The 10,628-nt window shown below is 37.4% G+C and overlaps 1 protein-coding gene across 1 annotated transcript; it reads left to right on the top strand.

Moving 5' to 3' along the window:
- Window positions 1-588: 588 nt before the first annotated feature.
- Window positions 589-7,292, top strand: LOC113094914 (uncharacterized). Its single transcript, XM_026260528.1, has 6 exons — window positions 589-781; window positions 1,891-1,959; window positions 2,359-4,342; window positions 4,443-4,538; window positions 5,236-5,352; window positions 6,292-7,292. Exons 1-6 carry the CDS (start codon window positions 677-679, stop codon window positions 6,513-6,515), a joined length of 2,595 nt encoding a protein of 864 aa, XP_026116313.1. The 5' UTR covers window positions 589-676; the 3' UTR covers window positions 6,516-7,292.
- The last annotated feature ends 3,336 nt before the right edge of the window (window positions 7,293-10,628 follow it).

The raw sequence follows: 10,628 nt of genomic DNA, 5'->3' as shown, positions 1-10,628 counted from the left end.
ATATTTTGATGCTTATCTGCTGTAAACTAGTTCCCTCAACAGTTTATCAACATGTGTCCAGTAGGTTAGAGGTAGTGGAATATTTGGGGCCAGTTTTGTCCTTCACAAGTAACTTTTTCTTGGTTAATTGGTGCTTTAAAATTTTCACTTACGACGTCCCCACAACACACTTTTGGTCGCTCAGTGTTGGGAGTTGAGATGTTGTGTGAGATTAGATGAATCTGGTCCCCATGAGGAACACTAAACGTTGTGTGTGAAAGGTCCCCATGAGGCCCGTTTTATTCAATATGTGTGTGTGTGAGCGCAGACAGAGGATGTTGGACAGGGATAAATGTTTAAAATGATGCCGATTGTCTCATTGGTCATTCAGTGTCTGCATCAGATTAGCCTCTTGTGTTTCCATGTTGTGAAATCTTCTCATTATTGGTGTTGTCTCTTGCAGGAGAGCAGCATTGCTGCTAATAGCAGAGCAGCAGGTGACTCTGATGCTTCTCTCCAGTCACAGACTCCAGTGGATGATGCTTCTCTCCAGTCACAGACTCCAGTGGATGATGCTTCTCTCCAGTCACAGACTCCAATGGATGATGCTTCTCTCCAGTCACAGACTCCAGTGGATGATGCTTCTCTCCAGTCACAGACTCCAGTTGATGATGCTTCTCTCCAGTCACAGACTCCAATGGATGATGCTTCTCTCCAGTCACAGACTCCAGTGGATGATGCTTCTCTCCAGTCGTGGACTCCAGTTGATGATGCTTTTGGTCAAACCAGGTCTCCTCAACAGGTACGGTCACATTTATCAATGGAAAGTTATGTCTACTGTCAGTCTTTTCATGTTTTTTTGTTTTTGGTGCATATTTTGATGCTTATCTGCTGTAAACTAGTTCCCTCAACAGTTTATCAACATGTGTCCAGTAGGTTAGAGGTAGTGGAATATTTGGGGCCAGTTTTGTCCTTCACAAGTAACTTTTTCTTGGTTAATTGGTGCTTTAAAATTTTCACTTACGACGTCCCCACAACACACTTTTGGTCGCTCAGTGTTGGGAGTTGAGATGTTGTGTGAGATTAGATGAATCTGGTCCCCATGAGGAACACTAAACGTTGTGTGTGAAAGGTCCCCATGAGGCCCGTTTTATTCAATATGTGTGTGTGTGAGCGCAGACAGAGGATGTTGGACAGGGATAAATGTTTAAAATGATGCCGATTGTCTCATTGGTCATTCAGTGTCTGCATCAGATTAGCCTCTTGTGTTTCCATGTTGTGAAATCTTCTCATTATTGGTGTTGTCTCTTGCAGGAGAGTAGCATTGCTGCTAATAGCAGAGCAGCAGGTGACTCTGATGCTTCTCTCCAGTCACAGACTCCAGTTGATGATGCTTTTGGTCAAACCAGGTCTCCTCAACAGGTACGGTCACATTTATCAATGGAAAGTTATGTCTACTGTCAGTCTTTTCATGTTTTTTTGTTTTTGGTGCATATTTTGATGCTTATCTGCTGTAAACTAGTTCCCTCAACAGTTTATCAACATGTGTCCAGTAGGTTAGAGGTAGTGGAATATTTGGGGCCAGTTTTGTCCTTCACAAGTAACTTTTTCTTGGTTAATTGGTGCTTTAAAATTTTCACTTACGACGTCCCCACAACACACTTTTGGTCGCTCAGTGTTGGGAGTTGAGATGTTGTGTGAGATTAGATGAATCTGGTCCCCATGAGGAACACTAAACGTTGTGTGTGAAAGGTCCCCATGAGGCCCGTTTTATTCAATATGTGTGTGTGTGAGCGCAGACAGAGGATGTTGGACAGGGATATTTTCCACTCTTGATCTCTGGTCAACTTTTTTATTTTCATATTTCAAATGCAATAGAAATGTCAAATATTGTTTATACTTTGTTTACAGATTGCAACCCAGAACCACAGTGAAAATGAGATTTTTGTGCCAAAACTGAGACGGACTAAAAGTGTCATAGTAAGTTTAAGTCACAACAAGAGACGTGATGTCTTTTCTTTTTTTTTTTCTCATTCCTAAGATCATTCTCCTCATCAGTAATTTATGTAATATTAATATATTCTCATGTGATATTGACTGCAAAGTATCAGAGAATTATTCAATTTTATTTTACTTTAAGACCAAAATGATCAGTTTTTTTTTTTTTTGTCAGAACAACTGTTCATAACTTTTGCACTGAGAACTTTATTATAACATGGTAAGAAGCAGCAAATCATCACATGTGACTTGCAAAATTGAGAAGAAAAAAAAAAACTCAACAGATTAACAGAGACACATTAAATTGGCTACTATTGTCAAAATCAAATGATCAATTAATTGCAGCAGTTCTACCCATTTCTTTCTTTATTTTATTTTTAGATGAAAGATACAAATCTTGAAGATTCTGATGAGCTCTTTGATTCTACACCAGAGAGTTCCGATGATTATGTTCCAGATACCACTTCTGAAAGTGACAGTGATGTTAGCCTTACACTAAACCAGGCAAAACGTCGGCTTCTTGATGAACTGGATATTGATCAGTCTGGCTCAGTGAGTTGCCCTGATTGTGACACCACAACGTCAGACAAAATGCACAATGTTGCGTCTGAAGCATCTGGAACAGGAGAAGAACCCAGTTCAAGTCAGAACACAACAGACGGAATAGTTGTTAGTGCATACCAAAAAAGAGATGGTGCTAGAGTGTACAACAAGAGACATTACTGCTTGTACTGCAGTAAACCCTATGCTAAGATGGCAAGGCATCTAGAAAGTTCACATGAAAATAAGTCTGATGTGGCTAGAGCTCTAAGCTTTCCAAAGGGTTCAAAGGAGAGGAAAAACCAGCTTGATTATATTCGCAACAGAGGAAACTATGCTCACAATGCAGCTGTTATGGAGTCAGGAAAGGGGGAACTAGTGCCATTTAAACGACCACGTAAAGAAGTGCAGGGAGAAGATTTCATGCATTGTGCATACTGTCAAGGACTTTTTACAAGAAAGGTCCTGTGGAGACACATGCGTACTTGTAGACTTCAACCACAATCAGACCCTCCCAAACCAGGAAAAAACCGTGTTCAGTCCATGTGTACCTACACAGGGCCTGTGCCTTCAAACATGACCAAACAACTGTGGGGAGTAATCAGTGCCATGAATCCTGACCCAATCACAGATATAATAAAAAATGACAGAGTAATTACTGATATTGGGCAGCACTTGTTGAACAAAGGTGGGCTATCAGATAAGAATAAACAATGTGTGCGGGAGAAGATGCGAGAACTGGGAAGATTGATTCACAATGCCAGGAAAGTCACCTCCTTAAAAACACTGGAAGATTGTGTAAATCCAAAGAAGTACATGGAGACCGTCAAAGCTGTTAAGTATACATGTGGGTATGACAGTGAAACCGACAAATTCTTGATTCCATCTCTTGCTAACAAGCTTGGGAATTCCCTGGTTAAAGTATGCAAACTCTTGAAAGCTCAGGGCTTAATCTCCAATGACAAACAGCTTGTGAAGAATGCCAGTGAGTTTCAAGAAGTCCATGCGAATAAGTGGAACGAGATGATTTCTGCTACAGCATTGAGGAATATCAGGGAAGCAAAGTGGAATGTGCCCACGCTCATGCCCTTTACTGAAGACGTACAAAAACTGCATACTTTTCTCAGTCAAGTGCAAGATGAGTGGTTCAACCTGCTCTCTGAAAGTCCATCTACTAAAGCCTGGATGGAGCTGGCCAAGGTGTGTCTAGCTCAGATGATTCTCTTTAATCGGCGGAGAGAAGGAGAGGTGGCGAGCATGCCTTTGTCTGTGTTTTTATCAAGAGACACTTCTGATCCACATGAGGATGTGGACTGGGCTCTCTCCGAAGTGGAGAAGAAACTCTGCAGACACTTCACAAGGGTTATCACCAGGGGAAAGCGTGGTCGGCCAGTTCCAGTCCTTCTGACTCCAAAAATGCTGTGTTCCTTAGAACTCCTTGTTAAGCAGAGAGAGGCGTGTGGGGTTTTAAAAGACAATGCCTATATGTTTGCTAGACCAGAAGCCATGACACATTTCCGAGGGTCAGACTGCCTCCGTGGCTTTGCAAAGGCTTGTGGTGCAAAGTGTCCCAAGGCACTGACATCTACCAGGCTGCGTAAGCATGCCGCGACCCTTTCAACAGTGCTGAACATGACCGACACCGAGATGGACCAGCTGGCAAACTTTCTCGGGCACGACATCAGAATCCATCGTGAGTTCTATCGACTCCCTGAGAAGACCCTGCAACTAGCCAAGATCAGCAAAGTTTTAATGGCTCTTGAGCAAGGAAGATTAGCTGAGTTCCATGGCAAGAACTTGGATGAAATTGGGATAGATCCTGATGGTTTGTTAATTTAATAGATTTTTTTTTTAACCATCTATTCCTATACCAAGTTTGCAAACCATTATATACCACTGTAAAGCTGTATTTTGTACTTCCACAGAAAAAGTAGTTGACTGTGATGAGGAAGAACAAGTTAATGACTGTGATGAGGAAGACAGGAGCATACAAGAGGGACACTGTTCATCTACTGTTGACGGTTTGTATTACTGTCAAAATACACCATTACATTTTGTAGTTATTGATTGTTATCAGTCCAGTGACTTGTGAAGACCTGATGGGCAAACACATTGTTCCAGCGCAGAAGATGATTCAGTACACTAAAAAAGTATTTATTTTTTGTCAAAACTACTGTCAAATGCCTCCAAGCTATTCTTCAACATTATCATTTTATTACATATGATTAAGTATGAATATAAATTTATCTATTTTATTATCAACATGTTTTATTGTAAACTTTTTGTTTTTGAGGAACTTAATACTATAAAATTAAGGGTTCATAAGAGAAAGTTACATTTATTATGTAAAGCTAGCTGATCCACTCTCTTCTGTTGGGTGGGTCGAGGCACAAAACGAATTGTGACATGATTCCTTTTTGACTAAAATAAAACGAAGTACTCTGTTTAAAGAGTTTGAGCTTATTTTTTCTAAAATGTTTCTTGAAAAGACATGATGTAGATTGTAGTTCAGCTATACTTGCAATGATTAAAATCATGAGTTGGACAATAACACCCATCACTTGTGCATTGTCAGAATTTTATAGCACATTTACTACTATTTATTTTATATATATATATATATATATATATATATATATATATATATATATATATATATATATATATATATTACTTCTCTTTCTGAAAATGTTGAACTTTGATTATTTTCCATCAAAGCTTCAGCCGAGGTGGCACTTCCTGCTACCGAGAGGAATATGTCACACAAGAGAGGCAAACCATCATCAGAAGTGCCGATGTCTTCAGGAGCCAGTGCTATGAGACCACCTTGCAAAGGTGAACTCTTTACATATTTCTCTTTGGTACGTCTGTTGTTTTCTGTAGGATTAAATTCAACTAGAATTGGCTAAACGTTGCAGTAGCAGCCACATGGTAAAAAAGAATGCTCAATTTTAATCACTAAGTTTATATCTGTTTGTCATTTTATCCCTGAGAAATTCTAAATTCATGCCTCTGTCATTTAAAAGCCACCAGTTACCCTACACTGAAAAAAAACAAGAGGTAAATTTACTTAATTTTTATTTGGCAAGTTTTTGCACAATCATTTTTCAAGTAAATTTAACACATTTGGAAATTAAGTAAATCTACTTAAGTAAAAAAAAAAAAAAAATGCATTGCATATTGTCTCTAGAGAGGGTCATAGATCCTTCTGAAATTCATAAATGCACCGTATCTGGCAAGAATAACAATCTCTCTCTCTCTCTCTCTCTCTCTCTCTCTCTCTCGACAATTCAAAAAAATGACTACAGACACCGGGTTATATCTTATGTGTTTAGTCACAAATTTCTGACCTAATTCTAGTTAAAGTACCCCTTTTATGCTTACTCAGGTATGACCTTTTTATGTAGTGTGTAATATAAAAGATCAAATGTAAAAAGGTCAAAGTTCAGGACAAATTAAATTAGTCTCCCAAAAGGAAGAAACGAGTCCTGCGTAATTCCAGACTTGCTTCCTGCATGAACCTACACAGGTTTGTAACAAAAGCCCAGCCTCTGGTTTTCATTGGCTGTGTGCGAATGTGTAATTTGACCTACTCTCAAACAACGGTAGAACCGACAACAGACTGGGACATCTGACCAATCAGAACAGAGTCGAGCTTCGATAAAGGAGGGTTTAGAGAGAGATCGAATCCTTGAATGAATTCAGAATTCAGAACTTAAGATTTGAATTCCAGCATACACTCTTAATCATTTCTTATTTTCTGATCACTTTAAGGTAAAAGTAGCCAGAAGAAAGCTCCCTGGCAGCAGGCAGAGGTGCAGGCGGTGGAAAGGCACCTGAAGTCATTCATCATATCTGGCACTGTACCAGCAAAGAGTGACTGTGAGAAATGCTTGAAAGCTGAACCACAAGCTCTGAGGAACCGCGATTGGAAGACAGTAAAATTTTATGTTTATAATCGCATTACAGCTTTCAAAAAGAAATTGCAGTGCAGATAATACTGTAAAGATGCAACTATCTGCCATGGTAAGTTTTGTTAAAGTTAAAGCCACAGCAGCACTTAAAGAAATAGAATAACTTAAACCGTTAAACCAGTGCAAGGCCACACGCTGAAAGCATTGGTCTAACAAAAGTTGAAATCCATGTTTGTGAAAGGAAGCATGGTGAGAGTTTATATATTTTTTTTTTTTTACATTTAGTATAACAGGACTTTTGAGGTTTTGTTTTGAGGTTTGACTTAGAGTTATGTGAAATTTAACTAAATAAAAGTTGAATTCAGTCATTTTAATCTGAATTATTGTCTTGAAGTTCAAGTAGTAGTAGGTTTATTGTATTGATAAGTATCCAGTGAGTAGTAGCTGATGTGGGGTGGTTGGCTGGGGCTAAACACTACTTTAAAATAATTTAAAGAAAGAATAGTTCGAAGTGGAAAGGTTTAAATGTTTGACTTGTGGGTATGATATGAGTTGGAACATATACAGGCAATCATTCACTATGTTAAATCCTTTGTATTCACATGTGCAAAATGCAACTTAGAGTCGTCCTAACTGAAGATAACTTGCACTGAAGGATTTGTAAAACATGTCAGTGCCATTGTTTTGTCTCAAAATGCAAACCAGTAATGTTTTTTTCTAAGGCATTTTAATAGAAGCTGTTTCTATACCCAGAGGTGGGTAGTAACGAGTTACATTTACTTCGTTACATTTACTTGAGTAATTTTTGGGGGTAACTAATACTTTTCGGAGTATATTTAAAGACTTTATACTCTTGCTTGAGTAAATTTTTTTTGGGAAAAATCTGTGCTTTTACTTCGTTACTGTGGGTTACGCTCCTCTCGTTACTTTATCTTAATGCAATAAATGTTGTAAATGCTTCAGTTTATTCCAAACGCGCCGTCTACTTTTCTCTGGATGGAGATCCTTATTAGATGAACACCGCGTGTGCTGTCTACTGTTTAACAGGTAATAACTTGGGCTACATTCGATTACAGTAGCCTACACGATACCACTGTGACATTAGTTTGTTGTACGTGTGTGGCTTATAACAGAGGGGAGTCAAGTTGAATGCAGCTTCCAAAAGACAAAAAATAGCTGATTAAGATTTTATTAATTGTAATACAATCACACCGGCGCGAGTACGTTCAGCAAGTCATATCATCAGCTGCTAAATTCAGATCTGTGATCGCTTGCTGGCGCTGAGCCAGAGACAGACGTGTTTTTACAGCGCTGCACATTAACCAATCACACACGATTCTGTTGAGCTTTTGAATGCAATGGCCAATCAGAGGTGTTCCGATGAGTCAACGCTGAAATGTCGGTGCTTCCTTCACACGCTCACTGATTGTAGACCGCTTTCTGGAGAATTCTCTCGTCAGAAACAACAAAGTGCAGATGTGTGTACGAATCTATAATTAAGATATTGATTTCACAGTGTTAACAGTTTCAGTGATTTTAATGGGAGTTTCTGAGAGTGAATGAAATCTAGACTGTCAGTGAAAATGATCTTTAATAATGTAAATGTTATTTGCTCTCTTTCTGAACAATGAAAGATTAGTAGCAATATTTATATCACATTAACTTTTAATGTAAAATTCACATTTAATATAAAGTCAGGCGTATTAAAAATATGTTATGCCATGACACATATATCTGTTACTTAAGTAAACAGACAGGGTTTTATAATAAATTACATAAATTGGAGTAAAGGCTGATGAAATATAAACATTTATACACAGACACACATACATTACATACACTTTATCTATCTTAATAAAAATAGGCTCAGTATATATGACCCAAAGTAACTAGTAACTAACCACTTGAGTAGATTTTTTTTTATCCGATACTCTTACTCAAGTAACTATTCAAGACTAGTACTTTGACTTTTACTTGAGTACAGTTTTTGGGTACTCTACCCACCTCTGTCTATACCCTAATTTAAGTAAGGCCTATTCCTGGTAATCTGTCTGTGAAACTGGGCTTTTGTGCGAGAATGAAGCTTTGCATCACTAGAACCGTTTGCAGGACTCACTACAGTATAGATCCACATAAAATAAAGTGAAATTTCAAAATTTTAACTTTTGTACTACTAATAAACATTTAAATTTTACTTTGTGGATTAAACCCATTTTAAGAGCAAAATATCAAATGCAGTAAAATGCCTTTTATTTGTCATTTGTAATATTTGTTGTTGCAAGGTACCCTCAAATCATGGGAATGTGTGTATTAGTGTGTGCGCAAGGTCCCCTCAAATCATGGGAATGTGTGTATTAGTGTGTGCGCAAGGTCCCCTCAAATCATGGGAATGTGTGTGTATTATGCAAATGATATGCATAAAATATGCTAATTTGGTCCCTGTAAGTCATGTTCACCCGATATTTCAGAAGTCCCCATTAAGCATGGTCAAGACATTACTTCATTAATTCAGTTGTCTGAAGTCGTGTATAGGCTAAGAGAGCTATGGTTAGTGTCCCTAATTTTTTTCAAACCTCAAAACCCTTTAGAAAGGGTGGTCCCCACATGTGATGATTAAAAAGCTGGTCCCCATCAAACATGGAAACCAGTATGTGTGTGTGTGTGTGTGTGTGTGTGTGTGTGTGTGTGTGTTGTGACTGCTTTACACGAGACAGCTGTCGGCTAATCTGCCGGTGGTTTATCTGGGATAGTCTGTTCAGAAAGCAGGCCTCTGTCGGGTTGTGTGTTTCTCAAGACATCTTCACTTTTGAAAGTCCCATCTCATGCAATTTTGACAGTCTCACGGCCTGTGTGTAAATACAGCAACAGAAAACTAGATTAGTGCATGTTCTGAAGAAACATCAGTGTGGTTTACCCTGATGACACCATGTGATAAAAATAGTGTTGTGTACTTTAATTTTCCCTCCGCATTACCAATAATCACTTCTCCTTTTTTAAAACTAGTTATTTGAGAATTAAATATCACTGTTTTATATATCAGATATTTGAATATATTTTGTTATACATTTGTTGTTATATATTTTAGTATCCTTTATTTGTTTTTATTTTTTTAATCCAGTATCAGTATCTTGCGAATTATATACTTATAATAATAATAATAATAATAGTAATAGTAGCAATAATTATATTTTCAATTTTTTTTTTGAGAAATTCTTTTTTTATATATTTGATGATTTTTAAAATTATCAAATACAATTTTAATTCAATTAAAAAATTGAATATTAAATCACTTATTTTTTTATATGTTTGAGAATTATATTTTTTAAATTTGTTTTATTTGAGAATTCAACTTGTTTTCATATATTTTATGTACATTTTCTGTGTATATTATCTTTTTTTTAAAAATCATATTTTAAAAAAAACATTTAAATGAGTTTTACATGTTTGAGGATTTTTTTTCCTAATATATTTTAGAATTCTTTTTTTTGTTGTTGCATATTTAACAATCTTATATTTGTAATATTGTACTATTGTAATATTTTTAGATATTTGAGAATTATAGATATTATACTTTAATTTTCTACTTCACTTTTTTTACATTTGAGAATTCAATATATTTTTATATAGTGTAGACATTTTTTATAATATTTTATATTTACCTAATTGAGAGTTTGATGTGTCATATACTCAGTATATCATAAGCGTGAGAGCTCTTTTTAGCCTCCTCTCACTCTCACGTCATTGGCCAATGCAAATGCAAAACTGGATTGGTTTGTTTTCATAGCTCCTTGTCTTTGCCAGTAAAGCTTCACCTTTCCTCCATCCCTCTTCTGCTTTTGTCAGCTCCACCTCTTCCCCGTCAGCTGCGTGTGATGTTAAACGTCTGTCATTAGTAAATGTTTGCAGACTCTTCACCCACCAGCTGACAGACACCGTTCGCCTTCCCAGACTTCATTGATATTTTCACACTCCTGAAGTAGATGGAAAGAGGTTTCGGTGACAGTACCTTCCCATCGCCTCTGCAATGTTCTCTCAAACAGAACACAATTTCAAGGAGACTTCGTGTTAAAAAGTGGTCTGCCACACTGTCTGAAATGGACCGGCGATATATTACGGTTGAATGGAGATCAGCGAGACCACCGCGGAGGTAATAGGATCCACCCCTGGACCAGAACAGCCCATTACCAGCCAATGAGA

The sequence above is a fragment of the Carassius auratus genome, unplaced genomic scaffold (genome assembly GCF_003368295.1).
Source record: "Carassius auratus strain Wakin unplaced genomic scaffold, ASM336829v1 scaf_tig00215503, whole genome shotgun sequence".
NCBI classification, from domain to species: Eukaryota; Metazoa; Chordata; class Actinopteri; order Cypriniformes; family Cyprinidae; genus Carassius; species Carassius auratus.
This window is presented reverse-complemented; position numbering and strand designations above follow the sequence as displayed.

Bases quoted from the DNA above. Each gene is read 5' to 3' on its own strand.
- LOC113094914 (XM_026260528.1), top strand. From the start codon at position 677: ATGGATGATGCTTCTCTCCAGTCACAGACTCCAGTGGATGATGCTTCT. The intron at 1,960-2,358 runs GTAAGTTTAAGT...TTTTATTTTTAG, and splicing joins GACGGACTAAAAGTGTCATA to ATGAAAGATACAAATCTTGA. The intron at 4,343-4,442 runs GTTTGTTAATTT...GTACTTCCACAG, and splicing joins AATTGGGATAGATCCTGATG to AAAAAGTAGTTGACTGTGAT.